Below are 20013 nucleotides of genomic sequence, written 5' to 3'. Positions count from 1 at the left end.
TCATTTGTATTTAAAAAATGTTCCAAGCGTATACATCCTTACATTATCTTCATTCATTAAGCTAAGTATTAGCAAGCAACGATAAGATGATTCTAACAGTGCAAAGTCTGGTGCAGTAATATCTGACATCTTATCCCAAAGCTTGGTTGAAATCTAGCTTTGCTGCAAATACAAGAAACTAATCAATACTGAAACATAAAGAACTTGAACGAAAAGTACTGAAAACATTCCAGAGAGCATGAGTTTAAGTGGTCCCTTTACATCTTAATGGTACCATTTATCTTAGAGATTAATCCAACCCTCCCACCCCTAGAAAATCAACTGCCTACCGTGTAATGCTTTTTTGTCTCATGTGTTAATGGTGATTCATTTTTGAACCACTGGTAGTGAGGAATAGGGCTTCCAATAGCAACACACTGTAAAACCAATTTGCTGCCTGGCATCAGCTTTTGGGACCTTGGTTCAACACAGATTTGCAACTTGGATTCTGAGATACCATCCACACTTCCTTAAATTAAAAAAGATAAAATCTCTGGGTTAAACATAAAACCAAAAATTTCCTACAATTTACGCAGATATATCTAAGTCTATCCTTTAGTTTTTACAATCTTTAAAACTATACTTAAGGTATATTTTCATCAAAGTCCATAAATGTTAAGAGATGTTCTGAAGAGAAAAGAATACTGTGGTGAACAAAAACAGTTGAGAAATTCTGGGCTACAGGTGGGGATACTCAAGAAAGGAGAAGTGAGGGGGACTAAGCTTGAATTATAGCTGCCACATGTAAAGGGCATGAACGTCAGCAGTTCAAGCTCAGCATCAGGCCGGAGAATGAGAAGGGTTCACGTCATCTTCAGGGGCTCACACGGAAAACGGCAGTCAAACCATGTGAGTTAACTCTTAACGACTCATGCGTGACAGTTGTGCTCTGAAGTTAGTTTAAATAACCATTTAAATAAAATATGGTGACCCTCTAACCAGCAATTTCACTTGTCACATACCCTGGAGGCTTTCTGTCACTTCTGCCACATCACAGACATCGAGCTGTGACCACTGGCTGAATTCAAAGGTGGAATTGTTGTTAACTCGGCAGACATAAAAGCCTGCATCTTTTACATGCACCGTGTTAAAAATAAGTTCTGATGAATTTCCATATGGGATCTGCAAAAGAACCAAAGAGAACATAAGTGAAGGATTCGTCCAAAATCCAGCTTATAATATAATTCATGCTGTGTAAAATCTGATTTTATTATGGACCTTTGAGAAGTATATTTCTTTTTTTCTTTAAGTTATAAAATGTGCTAGTTACAAAATAAAAAGTGAGATTTTTGAGGACTGGAGTATTAGGAATCCGGTCTTTAACAAATCCACTCAACAGAGATTAGCTGTCCCCCAGATCTTACAGGGGCTCACTAGTAGGAACCCGTCTGTTCGGTCATTAAAAAAGTATATTTATTTATGAAACTGCCACTTTTATAAGTAGCACTTAATGTAGTAACAGCACAGTGACATGAAGGAAACAAACTGGCTATTATTTTCATTTCTGGTCAAATAGCTATGAATACGTGGATAAACTATTTTACCTTGGGACTTCACTTTTCTTATCTATGGAACACTGTAAGAAGACAGGCTGCAGAGGCAGGTGGATCTCTGTGAGTTAGAGACCAGCCTGGGCTACAGAGTGAGTTCTAGGACAGGCTCCAAGGCTCCACAGAGAAACCCTGTCTCGAAAAACCAAAAAAAAAAAAGAAGAAGAAGAAGAAGAAGAAGAAGAAGAAGAAGAAGGAGAAAGAAGGAGAAGGAGAAGGAGAAGGAGAAGGAGGAGAAGGAGAAGGAAGGAGAAGGAAGAGAAGAAGAAGAAGAAGAAGAAGAAGAAGAAGAAGAAGAAGAAGAAGAAGAAGAAGAAGAAGAAGAAGGAGGAGAAGAAGACAGGCTGCTAAACAAAACCGTCTCCAGCGTCCTTCAAGTTTCTGGCTTCCCGGAAGCAGAGAAGTGAGAGGAAGGAATGGCCCTAGCAGGCTTCACTTTGGTCAGAAGCACTGTTAGTGTTCTCCTCATGTTGCTCTCAGATCAGTAGAAATCTATCATAAAGTCTCTCAGTTTTATGGTCATAAAAAAGACTTTCATAACTATATGAACAAACAACACGAAACTTCCCTAGCCTACCCTTGTTCTTTTAGAACCATTTTTTGAGTATGTAATTTTTAAGCATGTTTGTTTGTTTGTCTTGAGACAGGGTCCTACAATGTAGCCCCGCCGTCCTTGAAATCATAAAGATCCATCTGCTTCTTTGCCTTCCAACTATTGGAACTAAATTCATGAACCAACTGTCTAGAATCTCTGGTCTGTTATGAAGAAACACACTTGATTTTCTCATAGTTTCTCATAGTTAGATATATTAGCCTCTAACTTTACCAATTTAGCAAATTGCTTAATTTATAGGCTTCTCCATGCATATAGTTTTTCAGAATATTTTGCACTTATTTATTATGTACACACATGCACATGTATCACAACGCATGATGGTATGATGGTCAGAGAACAACTTTTGGAAATTAGTTCTCTTTTTGGATCATGTGAGTCCTAGGGATGAAACTCAGATTATCAGTCTTGTAAGCAAGAGCCTTTTCCCAATGAGCCATCTTGTAGACCCATGTTTTTCTTCTGCTAATGTATGCATGTATGTATGTATGTATCTATCTATCTATCGAGACAAGTCTCTCCACATGGCCCTGGCTATCCTGAAATTCACTATGTAGACCAGGGTGGCCTCAAACTCAGACCCACCTGCCTCTGGAGATCTGGGATTGAAGGCATGCACCACCATGCCTGGTCCCCATCTTTTTTTTTTTTTTAATTTAAAGATACATTTTATTTCATTGTATGTGTACTTGTCTATATTTGTGTATGTGCACCATAAGCACGCAGTGCCTGCAGAGGCCAGAAGAGGCTGTCAGATCTCCTGGAAGTGCGTTACAGACAGATGTAACCTGCCAAGTTGGTGCTAGGCGTTGTAGGCGGTCCCTGGGAAGAAAAGCAAGTGCTCTTACCTGCTGAGTCACTCCTCCTCCAGCTCCTCCTCCTCCCTCTTCCCCAGCACAGACACGAAGAGGGAAAAGCTTTTCTTTCTCAAGAATCCCATCTTCTCTGAAATTGCTCCTGTATTTTTTCTTGGCTTTAGCATGTGTTTCTTTCCTTTACCAAATCATTTTCAAAAACGCACTTTTAAGTCCTTTGTATCAAAACTCAGTCAATAAACACTCTTCTGTTTACGTTCTCTTCTCAGCAGCACTGAAGAAGCTGGTCACCCCTTTCTTCTCGAAACACTTTGCTTTGTCCTCTCCTGACTCCATCGACCGGTCCATCTTTTAATTTCATTCATTATAAACTCTCACTGTTATCTCCCTGGCTATCCAAACTGCCCATGGGATTCACTTGCATGTATAACAGACATGGTCTGAAGTCACACTCTTATTCTCCCTCCTAGGCACAGACCTCTCCAGTCTTCTCAAAAACCAAAAAACCCTACAGAGTAAACATGGCTAAGAGAGTCAGTGTAATCCGTAATCCGTGTGCTGCATGGTCACGTAATTTGCATGCAGCGTGATCACGTGATCTATGCGCATTCATGGCGTAGCTATGTAAGTCCATGTGTGCATGTTGGAGGGGGGTCCATAAAAAGCAGGCCACATACCCCTCCCCGCCTCCCTGCACAATCTTCAACAGGTCTAAGCACATCTCCTCTGTTCTCCTCCCCCATCAACTCTTACAGTGGGTTTTGTTGTACCTTGTGCCTTTTCTTGCATGGTAAACAGTGCCCCTAATGAATAACAGTGCACCGCTTAGTAACTAACACACGCTGCTTATGTCCCTCCTAGCTCTGAACTCACAAACTGGCCGCCATCGCTCTCTCCCCCAGATGCAGATTCTTTGGGCAAAGAGACACTATGTGTCATTGCTCCATTTTATCATGGCTTGGCACAAAATAGGCACCCACAAAAATATCCTAGAACAGACCACCAACTCCATCACAGCTCTTTAAATTCAAGATGTATTCCACATTCCCTATATTCCTAACTGATAGGATTTCTAGCCACGCCTCCATGACTGCAAGATGCTTAGTCATTTCCGGGGCCATATGTCCTACATAATCTGTGGTCACATGATCTATGCACATGCATGGGGGAAGTCCATAAAAGGCGGACCCCGCGTATCATTCCCTTTTCTTCCTGCATCAGTCTTTCAGTAGGCCTAAAGCACATTCTCTTCCGTCCCTTCTCTTAATAAACTCTTATGGGAGCTTTTGTTTTGCCCACTGACTTTTCTCACATGGTAAACAGCACCACATAAAACTAACACTAACTTCTTCTAGTCATGATGTATTTTATAATTATTTACTTCCTTTAGTAAATTTTTTTCTCTATCATCTACAAGAGGACTTCATTAAAATAAAAGCAACTAGAAAAAAATATGATAAAATACCTTTAGTTACCATCTCTCAAGGGCTTGATACATATAGCATCTCACAACCTTGGTGACAGGGATTCACACATCCAGTAATGGTAACTAGGGGCCAACACAGACTTAACCTAGTACTAAATGTCTCTGTAACTGCTCTGTTTTATTTTCTTGTAGGGAAAAGATGTACAAAACCATAAATTTTCTATGAGATACCATAATCTGTTGCAAACAACTATTAGAACGAGGCCCCACTCTGGCCCACCCCATACGCTGCACGACTCCTCAAGCAGTCCTGTGCTGCCAGGCTTCCTCGTTCACCAAGTTGCCATGTTGTCTGACATCACATCCAGCTCCTCTAGAATCTCACTTTCCCTTCACTGCCTGGCTGCCTGACTGCTCCAGGATCCCACACCCTTGTGCCTCTAGCTAGGCCCATTCCCTCTCTCACATACGTCACCCGGCTCCTCTCCTCTGAGAACACGTCTCCATTTTGCACCACTAGGTAGGCCCTGTTCCTCTGGCCTTCACTACAAGTCCCACAGAGGAAAAGACCTCAACCCGCTCACAATTTACAAGATCCTCTCGTGAACAGTGTATAACCTCCACGAAAAAGGAAGATCTGGAGAGAAGACTCAATCAACAATCTACTTCAGATGCAAGAACTTCACTGAAGAAGCTGGTCACCCCTTTCTTCTCGAAACACTTTGCTTTTTTACTCTCCTGACTCCACTGAGTGCAGAAACAAAAGCAACATATACACAAAATCACGACAACATGTCACCTCCTAAAATACTAATCCTGGAAGAACTACCAGATGCAGAATTCAAAACATTATAATCATGTTCAAACAACTCAGAGAAGATATGAATATGTTTCCGAAGAATAAAAACAAAAAGCTGAGGGAAATGAGGACGTCAATTCAAGAAGAAGGTTAACTTACTTGCTGAAGGAAACCCAAACTGAAATCATGCTGAAAAATGAAAAACTCAATAAGCCCAATAAAAACCTCAGTGGAGAGTTTCACCAATAGAACAGATCATGTGGAAACCAGAGTGTCAGAGATGTAAGACTTTGTATTACTCAGTAAAGGTCAATAATAGACTTCTTAAAAAAAGTATGGAGATCTTTGAGAAGACACAGCCTTAGAGTTATGAGCATGGAGAAAGGAGAATACCACATGAAAGGCAGAGAGAATGTTTTCAATAAAATAACAGAAGAAAAAAGTTTCCCCAACCTAAAGAAGAAATACCCATTCAGGCATAAAAGGCTTACAAAATACCAAATAGAGAAGCAAGGAAAGAAAATCCCCACGACATAATTATAGTAAAATACTAAACGCACAGAATAAAGAGAGGGTACTGAAAGCTGCAAGACAGAAGGGTTGGTCCCTTAAAAAGGCAGACCCATAAGAGTAACACCTAGGATTATTGTTCAATAAAAACTTGTATAGCCAAAGTACCTGGAAAGACCAAGTTCTGAAAGACTTCAACTGCCAACCCAGACTGTTATACCCAACACAACTATCTACTAAATTGTAAGAGAACTAAATCTTTTTACAATAAAAACAGACAAGAGGAATTTATGACCATCAAGCCAGTTCTACAGAGGACTAGAAGGAATACTTTGGATTTAAGAGAAGGATAAACATAATCAAGGGGCCACGGGGAATAAACACTATCACGCAAGCACAAGAGTGGTAAGGGATGGGGAAATGAGGGATGGTGGAAGGTCTGACCAAAATAAAGGGCCATGAGAAAGCCACACAGAAATTCATTTTCTTCCAATCCCCACAACAGGCAGCACAGCTTTTTTCCTGTTTGGAACAGAGGGGTCACTGGGTTTTCATTTAATAACACTATGCCTTCTGGGAGTGGTTTTACCCAGCCATATTGTCTGGTGGCTCACACTCTAATCCTAGCACTTAAGAATCAAGGCAGCAGTATCACCACAAATTTAAGACCAGTCTGGGTTCCACAGTGAGTTCCAGGCCAGCTTGGGCTACAGAGTAAGATCTTTCCTCTAACCAACTAACCAACCAACCTAAGTGGAATTAAAAGACATTTAAAAATTACCTCCTTATTCATTTTGAACCATTGATATTGTACAAAAGGATGTCCAGTTGCCCGGCAACATAGTTTTACAAACTGTCCAGCCAAAACTGACTTTGATTCTGGGTTTACAGTGATCTTTAATCCTAAGGGGGAACAAAAGGGTAAAGTCACAAAAGAGGGTTTTTCTTGCTTATATACACAAAACAACAAAGAAATATCCATCTTTGTCATAAATCAGGTATTTATTTCTCCTTCTCTATCAGTATGCATTCTTCAGCTGAAAACTCTGCAAAACCATAAGAAAAAGACCTGCAAGAGACTTTGATATACTCTATTTCTCCATGGTTAGGAAGGGAAATTATTTGCCACATTTCTCCAACTTTTAGAAAGACTTTTTTCTCAAACACTACCATTCTGAGATCAGGATGCACTTTTTAAGATACCTGCTAGACAGACATCACCATGCAGTTCTCAATGCCAGCACATACAAATACCTACCTGGTCATAAATGTTCACGTTACCAGCACTTCAACTCGGTTAGTTGCACAAGTAAGTAGTGTGCAAGTTATCTTTTCTCAACCTGATGTAAACTAGAGACATCCAAGAAGTTGAGTTGGTTCATAACTAGAAGCATAACCCCTACTGACTAGTGTTCATGGTACTGGAAGGTACTCTGCACACTTCAAAGGAGAAAGAAAATCTTTCAATATCTCCCGGCTACAAATGGTTCAATGTATACCAATGATCTGCCTGCAAGATATGATGGTGCTACAGTGGCACAAATGTCATGGGAGTAACCAAGCACTTTTGATTGGATTTAAGGCCCTCTCCATGAGATAGGACCTATAACTGACACTGCTAAAATGACCAAGAACCTGAGACAAGGTAAGTCATGGGCCAAAGGGGAAACCTACTACTATTATGCTGCAGAAAGAACAGCAATAAAATTACCCCTAATGACATATTGCTATACCCACAGATCCAATATTGCTCAATCCTTATCAGAGAAGCTTTTTCTTGCAGTAGATGGAAATTAACACAGAAACCCACAAGTAGACGATGTACAGAGTGAGAGACTTTGGAACACTCAGTCTTAAATGAGATGTCTTCACAAAGCCCTTCCCCTCAAAGTCCATTGGTGGTAGATGTCTCCGAGGAAACAGTGTCTTCTAGATACTGAAGGGTTGTACACGTATGATCTCAAAGATACTGTGACAACATGCGCAAGACCTGCACAAATTCAAGCCATATAAAATGCCAGCACATAGCAGAAGGGGAAGTGGGCACAGAGTGTCACCCCTAACCAAGAAGCTATTTGTAATCGATGCCTGCTGGCATAGAGGAAATACGTTTTCTACAATGGAGTATATTATATATATACTAGATGTCAACTATACTCCAGGGCAGGCCCCATGTCCAGGAGTAGTTGGCCAGATTTTTTTTTTTCTTTTTTCTTTTGTGTGTGTGTGTGTGGAGGGGGGAGCTTTTTATTTCACTTTTTTGTCTTATTTGTTATTTGTTTTGAGTTGTTTGATTTGATTTGTTATTTGTTGTTTGAGTTTTGCTTTTTGTTTTATGGTTTACTGTTGGAAAGAAAACACGAAGTTGCATGTGTAGGGACGTTAAGTAGGATCTGGAAGGAGTTGGGGTAGGGGGAAATATGATCAAAATACGTTGTATAAAAATTTTAAAAATAGGTTTAAATTTTTATTATTATTATTTTTATGTGTATGTAAATATGATACATGTGAGTATGGTAAGTGCACATATGTGTTTACAGGTGTATGTGCTTGTGATCAGGCACATCACAACTAGAAGCAGTTTAACAAATAATTTAAGGAGGACCAGGTCAAGAGCAAAGTCAACCCATGGGCTATGGAAGGCCAATGAGAGAGCTAGTGAAGGCGACACCTCATTCCTAGGGGCCCCTTAGAAACCACATTAGGAGAGGACAAGTCTCAGGGTGAACTTGCACTCATCTCCAGCTTCATGCTAGTGGCCACTGGAGTCACTCCCAGCTCTGCCTTAGCCAATTTTAGCTTTCAGAACAAATAAAAAGGAATCTCAGTTAGCTTCTCAAAAGACAGGGGCCTCTATGCTACAGTTATCCGTCTCTTAAGAGCTATCTCTGGCAGGCGGTGGTGTCGCATGCCTTTAATCCCAGCACTTAGGAGGCAGAGGCAGGTGGATCTCTGTGAGTTCAAGGCCAGCCTGGTCTACAAAGCGAAAGTGAGGACAGGCACCAAAACTACACAGAGAAACCCTGTCCCAAGGCCAGCCTGGGTTACCAAGTGAGTTCCAGGAAAGGCGCAAAGCTACACAGGGAAACCCTGTCTCGAAAAACCAAAACCAACCAAAAAAAAAGAAGAGCTATCTCTGGCTATAATTCCGTAACAATTGGAACAGAATATAGCAAAATCAGATTAAAGTTCTTCCTTGAGTTAAAATGAATCTAGTTCCTCCTTCTTGCATGTGGACCTGAAAGGTCTGGTAAGATGCCACAGCTTCTACAGAACAAATCTTATCCTAATCACACTCTCTGCAAGGGCTGTCAGAGAAAAACATGGCTTTCTGTGGAAGAAGAACTAACGCTTTCAGTAAAATCACATTAAGTTCAAAACAGAGAAAACACTAGCACACTCTGCATCTTCACTAAGATTTAAGAATGTAAAACTGGAGATCAGATAAACTTACACACACACACACACACACACACACACACACACACACACACACTGTGACAGGGTCTCACTATGTAGCTCCAGCTGTCCTTGAACTCATTATGTCGACCAGGCTGGCTTTGAAGTCAGGGATCTGCCTGCCTCTGCCTCCCAAATTCTGAGATTAAAGATATACACTACTACATGTGGCTTGTAACTGTATAGTTGTTCCAGATTTGGTATTTGTCTGCTCTACTGAACAAAGACCTTTTAACAGGCAGAAATGATTGCCTTGTTCATCTCTGAATCCACACACAATGCCTGAGACTGCAAAGGTTCAATACAAGTGTTCAATGAAGAATTCTGAGCAAAGTCACAAATTAAACTGATTACTGTCAGAGCTTACGTTTTTCTTATGATAGTCTTATTCTCAAATTTGCTATTAAAACATAAAAGACATTTTCTATAATTATTTTTGGTTTGAGAGATATTGCTCTGTAGCTGAAGCTTACCTGGACTCACTGTGTAGCCCAGGCTAACCTTAAACTCATGCTGCTCCTCTTAATTCAGCTTCCTGACTGCTGGATTACAGGTATGAGCTTCCATTTCGTGTGATTCCTATAACTCTCTGAGGCAGAGAATACCCCACTCACTCTATAGATCATGCAACCTACAGTCCGAGTGATTTTATTATTGAAAAAGAGAAGAAGGTTATATTTACTTCCCAGAAAGGCTTAAATTTTCAGAGGCTTTGGTGTTCTATAAAGATGAGAAATTAGTAGATAGTGTATTAGGCTAGTGGATTTCAATCCTTACAACTTCTGGGTACCTATTATTCAAAGCACTGAGTATATAAAACTTTTTAAATGCTCCTTTAGGACCTTCATTGTTTAGAGATGGGCAACATTTACATGTGGTATCTGCGTTAGCAGTTCATTGTTCCTAGCCTATACACTGTAGTTGAAGAAGCCAAGCATTCAACACAGTACACCTCCAAAGGAGGCATGCAAGGGTATAGAGAAAGGCTGGGAGTCCATATTTCCTCCCTCATAATCTAAGATCATCAGTCTGCTTACACCTCCAGGGTCTGTTGCCTCTTTTTCTTACCCAACAGGTCTATTTTTGTTTGGTGATCCATGTGGTTCCTGGAAAGCTGACTCAGCCTAACTCCATTCTTGGCTTTAAGCCAGGCATATCGACACATTCCATGTCCTTGGCTACAGTGACAGTATTAGGGACAAGCAAGTGAACAAAACAAGTTAACTAGAATAACCTGCTTTTTGCTTAGAATTCTGGGACAAAGATAAATGAGCCTAAGAAGACCCAGCAGACATTCTGGGGTATTGAGTGTCAGTTTTAGAAGGAAGCCAATGCTAAGAAAGAAGAGGAAAAATATTACACTTAGGGCTCTTCTCTGCCTCTTAGGAAGTCTTATCTATTTCTGGGTGTTTCAGGTAGAAATAATTTATTACCTTCATCAATTTGAGTTTGGGTTTCTGGTAGGTGTAACTGACAATTTACCACTATATGTTATGTTCCTAATTTCTCATATTGAAAACATATCATAGGGGCTGGAGAGATGGCTCAGTGGTTAAGATGGCTTAATGCTCTTACAGAAGATGCAGGTTCAGTTCTCAGCACTCACCATCAAGTAGTTCACAACTACCTATAACTTCAGTTCCAGGGGATCCTATGTCCACTGGCCTCTAAGAGCACTTGCATGCATGTGGTGAATATAAACGTATGCAGGCATGTAAACATATACATCATAACCAATTTGTTTCTATAAAGAAACATTAATATACCACAGTTATGGAAAATAGAGAGCATGAAGTCCGTAGTTTACAGCTCTTCCAGGCTTGACTGGATTATTTGCTCCTAATGGGACATATGGAAAAATAGAGTCCTGGAAAGAAGGCATGCACGGTTGCCACCACCAGCAGTGTCTGTTCATCTGAAACAGGATCCCACTATGTAGTCCAGGCTGGCCTGGAACTCTTGATTTTTCCTTTTAATCTCTAGAGCACTGGGGATTCAGACACCCCCATACCTAATCAAGTAACATTGATAAAATGTCCTTCCTCTCTGATATTTCTGTAGTTGATCAATTCCACCTGCAGCTAAATGGAGGCTAGATTGTATCCTATTTTTTTAAGTAGCCATCTCTCAGGCCTGTTTCCTATTTGTTTTACTCTTAATTTTGTATTTTATTTTTATTTATGTGTGTTTGTGTCTCTGTTTATATGCAGGTGAGTGTAGAAGATGTCAGAGGTCAGAAGAAGACACCAGATCCTCTGGAGCTGGTGTTACAGGCAGTAGTGAGTTGCCTGCTGTGGGTGCTGGGGAACAATGCTTGGGTCCTATGCAGGAACAGCAAGTCTCTTAACTGATGAGCCCCTCCTGTTCTAACCCCTTGTTTCCTATTCTTCACGTGACTTTGCATATGAAAAGCCTCACTCAATACAAGTATAATAAAAAAAATTCCTATGACTAACATTTCAAAAATATTGCAATGGCAAAAGCAGTGAGTATCTGACCTATTCACTTTATCTCATCCTTATATACACATACGTACACTGTGTTTTAGGATACACTATTTCAGTGTATATTATAGAAACCTTACATGTAAATACATTAGTATGCATCTTAATAGAAAATTAAGAGTCTTCTATTGGACTACAATATCATAGCACAATCCTCTAATATCAAATATGTGGGTTACATTCAAATTATTTTAAATAACTGCTTAAAAATGTCTTGTATGCCTTGCTTCTTCAACTATAACTCAACACTTTTGATATCTTCTTTGGTCCCAACATAGGTGGAAGGAGAATGAAGCTCTATGCATTTAGATATTCCAATAATACTGAACACACAATATACCTGGTCAAGAGATGTATTTTTCTCTAAGTTTGACTCAATGAATTTCTGAAGAACATTCCCGAAGGAAAAAGCAAAACAAAAAAGCCACCTACCTGGGGGGTTGAGAAGCTGAAGAACATCAGTGTGTTCTAAAGCCTGTAAGAAGTCGTTCAATTCTGTGACTGTACATCCTTTTTCACCCATTAGCTTCAGCAAACACAAACTTGGGCTTCCCTCTGGCTCCAATACCTTAAGAGAACACTGCTCCAGGTCCAGGCAGCTGAAACAACAGATTTAAGTCATGAAGTGTCTAATATGTGGCTGGACCATTACAGGTGCTGTACAGAAGAAACCCTGGGAGGTAGGAAATGAATTTCATCATGAAACCAGGGCCCTTCCCTCCTCCTTCCCCTCCTCCCTTCCCTCCTCCAGCATTCCTTCCTCTCCTAGTCTCCTCTCCCCTTAGCTCCTTAATTATTAAGTCTAAAGGGTGTGAGAGAAATTTAGTCTTGACGCTAATCAAACTTTTATCCTTAAATTGAAAGTGAGGAAAAGGCTAGAAAACGTCCTTCCTTTCTATCTCTATCTATCTATCTATCTATCTATCTATATCTATCATTCTATCAATCAAGATAGAGTCTTACTATGTAGCTCTGGCTGGCCTGGAACTTGCTATAAAGACCAGGCTGACCTTTCATTTAGAGAGCTATCTGTCTCTGCCTCTCAAGTGCTGAGTGCTAGGGCACCACACCAGGCCTATTCACTCTTTCTTCTTTGCATTTTTGTTTTGTTTTTTTTTCTTAGTATTTTGAGATAGGGTTTCTCTGTATAACTTTGAAGCCTGTCCTGGAACTCTCTCTGTAGACCAGGCTGGCCTCACACTCACAGAGATCCTCCTGCCTCTGCCTCCCAAGTGCTGGGATTAAAGGCATGCACCACCACCACCTGGCTGTGTGTTATTTTAACTAAAAAAAATATTTTTATTTGTGTATCAAAGCCTCTATAGCTAACAGTTGCTGTCAAGATCATGGCAAAAAAGATTTGAAAAACTATAGAGGATAATCACTATTGGATTTAACCTCCCTTAATTATTTTAGACAGCATTTATGATACACTTCCAGCTAAATCTTAAGCACATGTGTCAGATAACAGAATTATGGTTCCCTTAACGCTTCCTTTAAAGATGAAGTAGAATATGACCCAAAGTGAAGGGACTAACTAGCTGGCAAGATGCTGCTATCATCTGAGAGGAACATGTCCCTTATCCCACAAGGTCAAGATACCTTAAATTATAGCATGAACAGTATGAGAAGTATTAAGAACAGAGAAGCTCATGTCTCAAAATGATACTGGATAGGATAATCAATGTTATAAAGTTAGCAACCGGAAAAGACATAAGAATCTCTTGTCTAAGATCATATATTAGAAATGAATTACTAAATTTTCAAATGAAGGAGATTCATAATTACATGAGTGCACTATACAAAATACATGTTTCATGATTTAGAAGTTTGCCAGGCACTAACACATGAAATTAAGAAGCCATCTCATCAGATATAACCAAGGGATGTTTTAACTGATAAAGGAAAAAAGTTCAATAGCTGGTTTTCCTTCCTGACAAAGAACAAGGAGCAAATTAAGTTAAGTATTTCTGTTCTGAAACGGGATATAAAGACAAAAGTGAGATTTGTGGATCATTTTGTTTTACTGATTTTCTGCATGGGTACTCACCAGCTTTTGGCTAAGGTGATACTACCTATCACCCAACTTCTATCTTTCCTTTTTTAGTTATGTTCTTGTAACAGTGTGCTTTGATGTGGCTTCTGTAAACTTGAATTTGGAATTTAAAGAACTTCTCTATCACTGAAGCAGATGAACTCTGCTTTTAAAAATTCTTTTTAGGTACTGGAGGACTGGCTCAGTGGTAAAGAGAACTCACTGCTCTTCTGGAGATGTGAGTTCTGTTCCTAGCACGCATATCACATGGCTCACAACCACCTGTAACTCTACCTCTGGAGACATTATTTTCACTTCGGACTAGAAAAGCAATTGGATGGCATAGTAAGCAGAGGAACAAGCCTAACTCAAGGTTTTTATTTTATTGTTTTAGGTCCAGGGTGGCCTCAGGATTAAAATGCCCTTCTACTTCAACCCCCCTAATGCTAGAATTACACACTGCACTTACCTACCACACCTCACTGATCTTTTCTTTGAGACAGGGTTATGTATCCTAAGCTCGTCTCACACTCTCTTTATAAAGGACCTTTAATTCTGATTCTCTTGTCCCTATTTTCTAAATGTTAGAAATCCAGGCATTTGCTACAATGTCTGGTTTATGTGGAAGTGGGGGTGGAACCCATCTACACCAGGCAAACATTCTACCAACTGAGCTACAGCCCCAATTACTTACTAATATTTTGAAAGAAGCACTCTTACTGTGTGTTTAGAAAGGTTGGAATAAGTAAAGGCGAGGGAAATCAAGCAACTGCTACAAGAAACTGGATGGATGCTGGATTCTAAATATATACTGAACATACAGCACTCTGGATTGACTGACAAAAATGATGTGTATACAAGTCAAGTCAGGAATGACTGGGTTTTCTGGTCAACTAGAAAGATGTGCTATCACTCAGATACAGAGAACTAAGGTCTGCAGGAGAGTACATATTAAGTTTGGGACATGTTACATTTAAGGTGGCTACTAGCCATTTAAGAGGAGATGGCATTGGTGATCTACATACATACATCTGTGAAAAGCAGATACACTGGTTGTAATCAGCTTGACTGTATTTAAAACCCCGAGTGAAGGATAGTACCAGAAGATTAGATAGAAAAGCATTTCGAGATAAAAGCAAGAGTCTAGAGCACTTCAAAATTCAGACTGACTCCACAGATGAGGGACATTTGTAGTAATCTTTTAAACACATGTTTTCATTTGTACCATAATCTGCTTGAGGGTAAGATTTCTGCAGCTAAGGAGCTTCTTCTACACTGTAGACAAGCGGCAACAGATGTTTTTCCCTTTCGGTTCATGTTTCACAGCTCTACTTTCAAGTACTCTGCTTAGACAATTTAGATATTTCAAAGCTTTCTGAAAGTTCCGCCAGTCCTTGGAGTTCAGCTGGTCCACTCACCACCAACCAACATATGCTGGCACACTAAGAATGAGTCTAAACTGCCAGCAAAAGACATCTGATTTTAGCTGAGCACAGTGGTGCATACCTTTAATCCCAACAATGGAAGATCTCTTTGTGTTCAAGGCTAGCTCACTCTACATAGCAAGCTCCAGGTCAGTCAGGGCTACTGTAGAGATTCTTCCTTAAAGTGTCTGATACTAGATCAGCTTGAACAGGATCAGGGTTTTAAGGCACACTGCAGTCAGAGGAAAATGCCTTCACGACCTTTTACCATCAGACGCTCTTCCACCTGCATCAAGTCCCCTTAAACGAACTTTTAAAAAAATCTTAAGCATCGTAAGAACCACCAGCTGACAACACCCACCCCTTTGGTTCAGACTGGCCAGCCCCAAGCTTTCACGGCTAACTTTCATTTGTTTGTGAGACAGCATCTCATTATGTAGCCCAGGCTGGCCCAGAACTCACACTGATCTGCCTGCCTCTGCTTCCTGAGTGCTGGGATTAAGGATGTGCGCCACCATGCCTGGCTTTCCACACTCACTTTTAATACCAACCAGTTCTCCTGATGTCAGTCGGTATGAGTTACTACTTCCAGATTCTCCAGCCCTCCCCAGCCCAATTAACCTACATGGAGCTATCTAACCACCATCATGGAAGACTCATGAAACTCAGCCGACTCTTATTAGATTCTACCTTGAATTCTAAGATTCTAAAAATGAACAGTAAGTAATGGCCTTCTCTCCACACTACTCCTTGTAATTTGCTTTGAACTTTTCCCTAAGCCCCCTCAAACACCATTCTGCAGTTTACTTAGCAATATTTTACTGAATTAGGAAGGAAAGCTTAATACTCAGCATTAAGGATCCATTCCTTTTATAGTTCAGTAGCCATGTTTCTTTTAGGCAGAGCTTAGTATACTGGCTTTTGTGTCTTCCTCCATCACCATGAAGGCTCTCTCCAGGAAGCCTGGCACCTTCCTTAACTGGATTCACAGTTAACACCATAATACTCTGCAGATCTACTCTCAAAGAAAATAATTTCTTATATTATGTAAGTCTAGAAGTTGAGACATTTACTAAGCTTGAATATTTTGGTTCTATATCCCAAAGCCCTACACATTTTTTTTCCTAGAACAGAACTTATGGCCTCTGTCTGTCACTATGTCCAGCTTAGTTTGCCATTTTCTGACTATTATTATTATTATTATTATTATTATTATTATTAAAATCAGGCGGGTTAGGGATTTAGCTCAGTAGTGGAGCACTTGCCTAGCAAGTGCAAGGCCCTCTGGGTTCGATCCTCAGCTCAAAAAATCAAATCAAATCAAATCAGGCAACATGGGTCTCTTCTTCTTCTTCTTCTTTTTTTTTTTTTTTTTTTGGTTTTTCGAGACAGGGTTTCTCAGGGTTTCTCTGTGATGTTTTGGTGCCTTTCTTGGATCTCGCTCTGTAGACCAGGCTGGCCTCGAACCCACAGAGATCCGCTTGCCTCTGCCTTCCGAGTGCTGGGATTAAAGGTGTGCACCACCGCTGCTGCTACCACCACCACCACCGCCCGGCAACATGTGCCTCTTCTATTTGAGCAAAAATCCCATACCAGCATTACTCTTTGCCCCACTCCTGTACTCTGAAGCTTGGGGTTGATGGGAAGATTAAGGTGGATAATGCGTGTAAACAGCACACTGTAATAGACTATGTGTTCAGTGAACATCATTTACAACCAACCTGCCATTTCATATGTGTAACTGTGAATGTTCCCCAAAGCAGTCTATAGACCTTCCAGCTAATATGAAGCACTCAATAAATACAATTTTAAATTTGTATTTTTCTCTAATAAGCATTTGTCTAAGAGAAGTTTTGTGTATAACACAAAATAAATGACTTCTACTCCTAGGCTTATCAAGATGTATTCAAATAATTACAGTAAAAGTCAAAGTTTAGTTATTTGACAAATCCTGGAGGCAGGCTGAAATCTTGACAAGGGTACAAAGCGGTGGTTCCTGAGACCACTTTCAGGCGGTTCACAAGGTTAAAGCACTTTTTTCTTACTACTACTAAGTATCTGCTATTTATTCTTAAAGGTGTATACACAAACTTCTAGAGTTCTGATACTTATGATACTGCAACGGAATGAGTCAAATATAAAAGAATTGATCTCTGCAATTAAACTAAGGCACCATAAAGATGTTCAAAGCATCCAGCAGTGTGAGGCAGGAAGAATGCTACAAGATCCAGACTAGACTGGCTGATTGGGTGTTCCAGGACACCTCAGGCTACAGAGTGAGATCCTGTTTCTGAAACCAAGAAGAAAAAAAAAAAAAAAGCCTTCAAGATGAATATGATGGTACCAGCTTGAAATCCCAACATGAGGGAGGCTCAATCAGGACAATGTTAACCGATGCGCTATTTGTTTTTGGACAAACTTTTTCTGAAGAAAAAAAAATCAAAACAAAACAACGACATCGTTTCTGCTACCATGTAAGAATTACTTTTAAGGTCAATATTTTTAAGAGTTATTGGTTTTACTTTCAAATAGTAAATCTCCGTAAACACCTGCAAAATGTGGAGAACCCCCTACAAAAACTATTTGTAGTCTTCGATAATTCCCAGGAGCGTGGAAGTCCTGAGACCCAAAGCTTGAAGAATCACTAACTGTGGTGCCAAGCCACGCCAGTGGTCCCTTTTCTCAGCAGGAAAAGTCTTTTAATTTCTTAGAGTCTAATGTACGTGGTGAAGTCAGGCGAAAGTTTGCTGAGCTCGCTGGACTGAAGACGATGGTGAATTTGGTCCCGTCTTCTCCCTCCTCCCTTCTCTCTACGCTTCATTCCTCCACCCGCCCGGGTCCTTCCAGATCGCCCTTCGGGTTCCGAGGGCTGTGTCCACACCCCTCTCTTTTGCTTCCAAACCCACTGGATTACGACCCTGCAGACAAGCTTCCCCAAGATCGCTCCCCAGCCTTAGGGGCCGAGGGTCGGTGAGAAGGGGCCACCTGGCCATCGGGGCCAGTGCCTTCCCGATCCCAGGGCCCCGGTCGGTCTCGCGCGACTCCCCGCCCCGGGGCACACCCCTCCACCCGGACGGAGGGTCCCGCCGCGGGACCCCGAGCTCACCTGAGCCGGAGGCGCCCCCGACTGCCGGCCAGCTCGGCCAGCCGCCTCCAGCCTCGGCCCTCGGGTGCGCGGTCCAAGCTCTCGCTGAGCCTCCGCAGCAGCGGCTCCGGCAGGCGGTTGAGGGTGGCGCCGGCTGGAGGGGCACCGCTCGGAGGCCCCGAGGGCGCGGTCGGGGGCGGCTGCACGGTCGGGGGCAGCGAGGCCTTCAGCGGCTGCCCCCACAGCGACATGGCTACGCCGGGAGCCCCGACGGCCCAGCTCCAGCCGGTCCCCTCGGGCCTCGCCGTCCCGGGAGGGAGCCGCAGGAGCGGAAGGAGAAGTCGGCTGCACCGCGAGGCCGTCACAGGAAGAAGCACTTGCTCCCGGGCCGCGAGACAGGTTCCCCTGAGAAGCCGCGGGGCGCGCCGGCCGAAGGAGGGGCGGGGGCGGGATGGGGGCGGGGCCAGGGGCGGGGCCTGGCTGTGCGCGTGTGTGGGCGGGGCTTGGGTGGGGCCTCGAGGCGGGCGGTCTCTCCAATGGCAGGGAGGGATGGGCTCAGGGGGGCGGGTTATAGGGTGGGGCCGGCTCATGAGTGGCTACAGCCTCACCTGCCTTGGCGAGGGTGGGAGAGGGGGCGGGGCCTGGCTGCGGGTGTGCAGGCCGGCAGCCTCAGCCTCCCGGGGCGGGGCGTGCGGGGTGTGGGCGTGGCGTGCGGCCGCACCTCCCCGCGGGCCTCTTCTGGTTCTGCGGAGTCGGAAGGGATGGGTGGGTATAGCTGTTGGAGGAAGCGGTGGAGGAAAGGCGGCGCAGCGAGGAAGCCTGCGGCGTAGGAGCTTCCCGGGACCGTGGGAGGATGCTTACCTCACACCCGAGAGGGTAGCACGCGCTTCCTGGAGGCGCCCCCACGCTTGCCCGAGGACCCCGGGGCTTGCGTATGTGCGGCGTTCGCCCAGAGGCCGCCAGCTCCCCACTTTGGGCAACCTCAACAGACGCTTCCTCTGCAAGATGGTGTTGCCAGAGGGAAGTAGTGCAACTGGAGATTCAGCTAGTCAGAGGGGCCTGGACCCAACTCTTGGCGAGACTTTTTTAAGATTGAGTTTCTTATCTGGGGATTCAGCGGTGCAGTTCGCTGGTCTAGCATGTGTCTAAAGCTCTGGGGTCCATCCTCAGCTCCGCAAAAGCAAGCAAGCAAAACCCAAATACTTCTGGTATACTTTAACTAATTAGATCCTGCAAATAGTTGATTTTAGCAGTAATGGTGTGGTGTCCTTGGGATCAAATTGTCAGTCACAGTGTTCCTATTCCAAGCAGTTCCTCTAGGTCACGAGTCTAGGTCATGGATGATTTAGTTCATTCAGGGGAACTGCTTGGAATATGATTCTAGACCGTCTAGATTCTAAGGAAGCGACAGCAGCTACACGTGGAACTCTGGCGTAGTCTCATCCACAGCAAAGGTTGCTATCCCTTTGGAAACTATAGGCTTGTTTGACATAGGAAGAAACCATTTAGGGTGACCGGCAGGTGGCCTGAGATACAAGCCTTCACAGTAATTTGAATGACCAGATTCTCAAAGTTGTTGGCAGGGTGGGTGTTTTCCATACATGTTCCATCACATTCTGGTACAGCCAGTCACTGAGTTTGTTACGACCTTAGTAAGTTGATTTCTGTCCCTTGCCTGCTAAAACGGGACTGGATGGTAGTATACAGAGTTCTTGCCAGGATGAAATATTTGATGCTGATAAAACACTCAGTAC

At 42.5% G+C, this 20013-nt stretch overlaps 1 protein-coding gene across 4 annotated transcripts in view; it reads right to left on the bottom strand.

Moving 5' to 3' along the window:
• Positions 1 to 18676, bottom strand: part of Malt1 (MALT1 paracaspase) — a 57610-nt gene extending 38934 nt beyond the window's left edge. For 3 of the 4 annotated variants that reach the window (XM_036205273.1, XM_036205272.1, XM_036205274.1), the window contains exons 1-5: positions 18281 to 18676; positions 12148 to 12314; positions 6534 to 6655; positions 1002 to 1161; positions 330 to 508 (exon numbers count right to left, since the gene is read on the bottom strand). In XM_036205273.1, the coding sequence (XP_036061166.1) occupies positions 330 to 508; positions 1002 to 1161; positions 6534 to 6655; positions 12148 to 12314; positions 18281 to 18510 (858 nt within the window). In that variant the 5' untranslated portion in view covers positions 18511 to 18676. Of the gene's footprint in view, positions 1 to 329; positions 509 to 1001; positions 1162 to 6533; positions 6656 to 12147; positions 12315 to 18280 lie in introns of those variants that run through there. The other variant, XM_036205275.1, reaches the window with a different exon arrangement.
• Positions 18677 to 20013: the final 1337 nt, after the last annotated feature.

Source organism: Onychomys torridus, chromosome 13 (genome assembly GCF_903995425.1).
Source record: "Onychomys torridus chromosome 13, mOncTor1.1, whole genome shotgun sequence".
Classification (NCBI taxonomy): Eukaryota; Metazoa; Chordata; class Mammalia; order Rodentia; family Cricetidae; genus Onychomys; species Onychomys torridus.
This window is presented reverse-complemented; position numbering and strand designations above follow the sequence as displayed.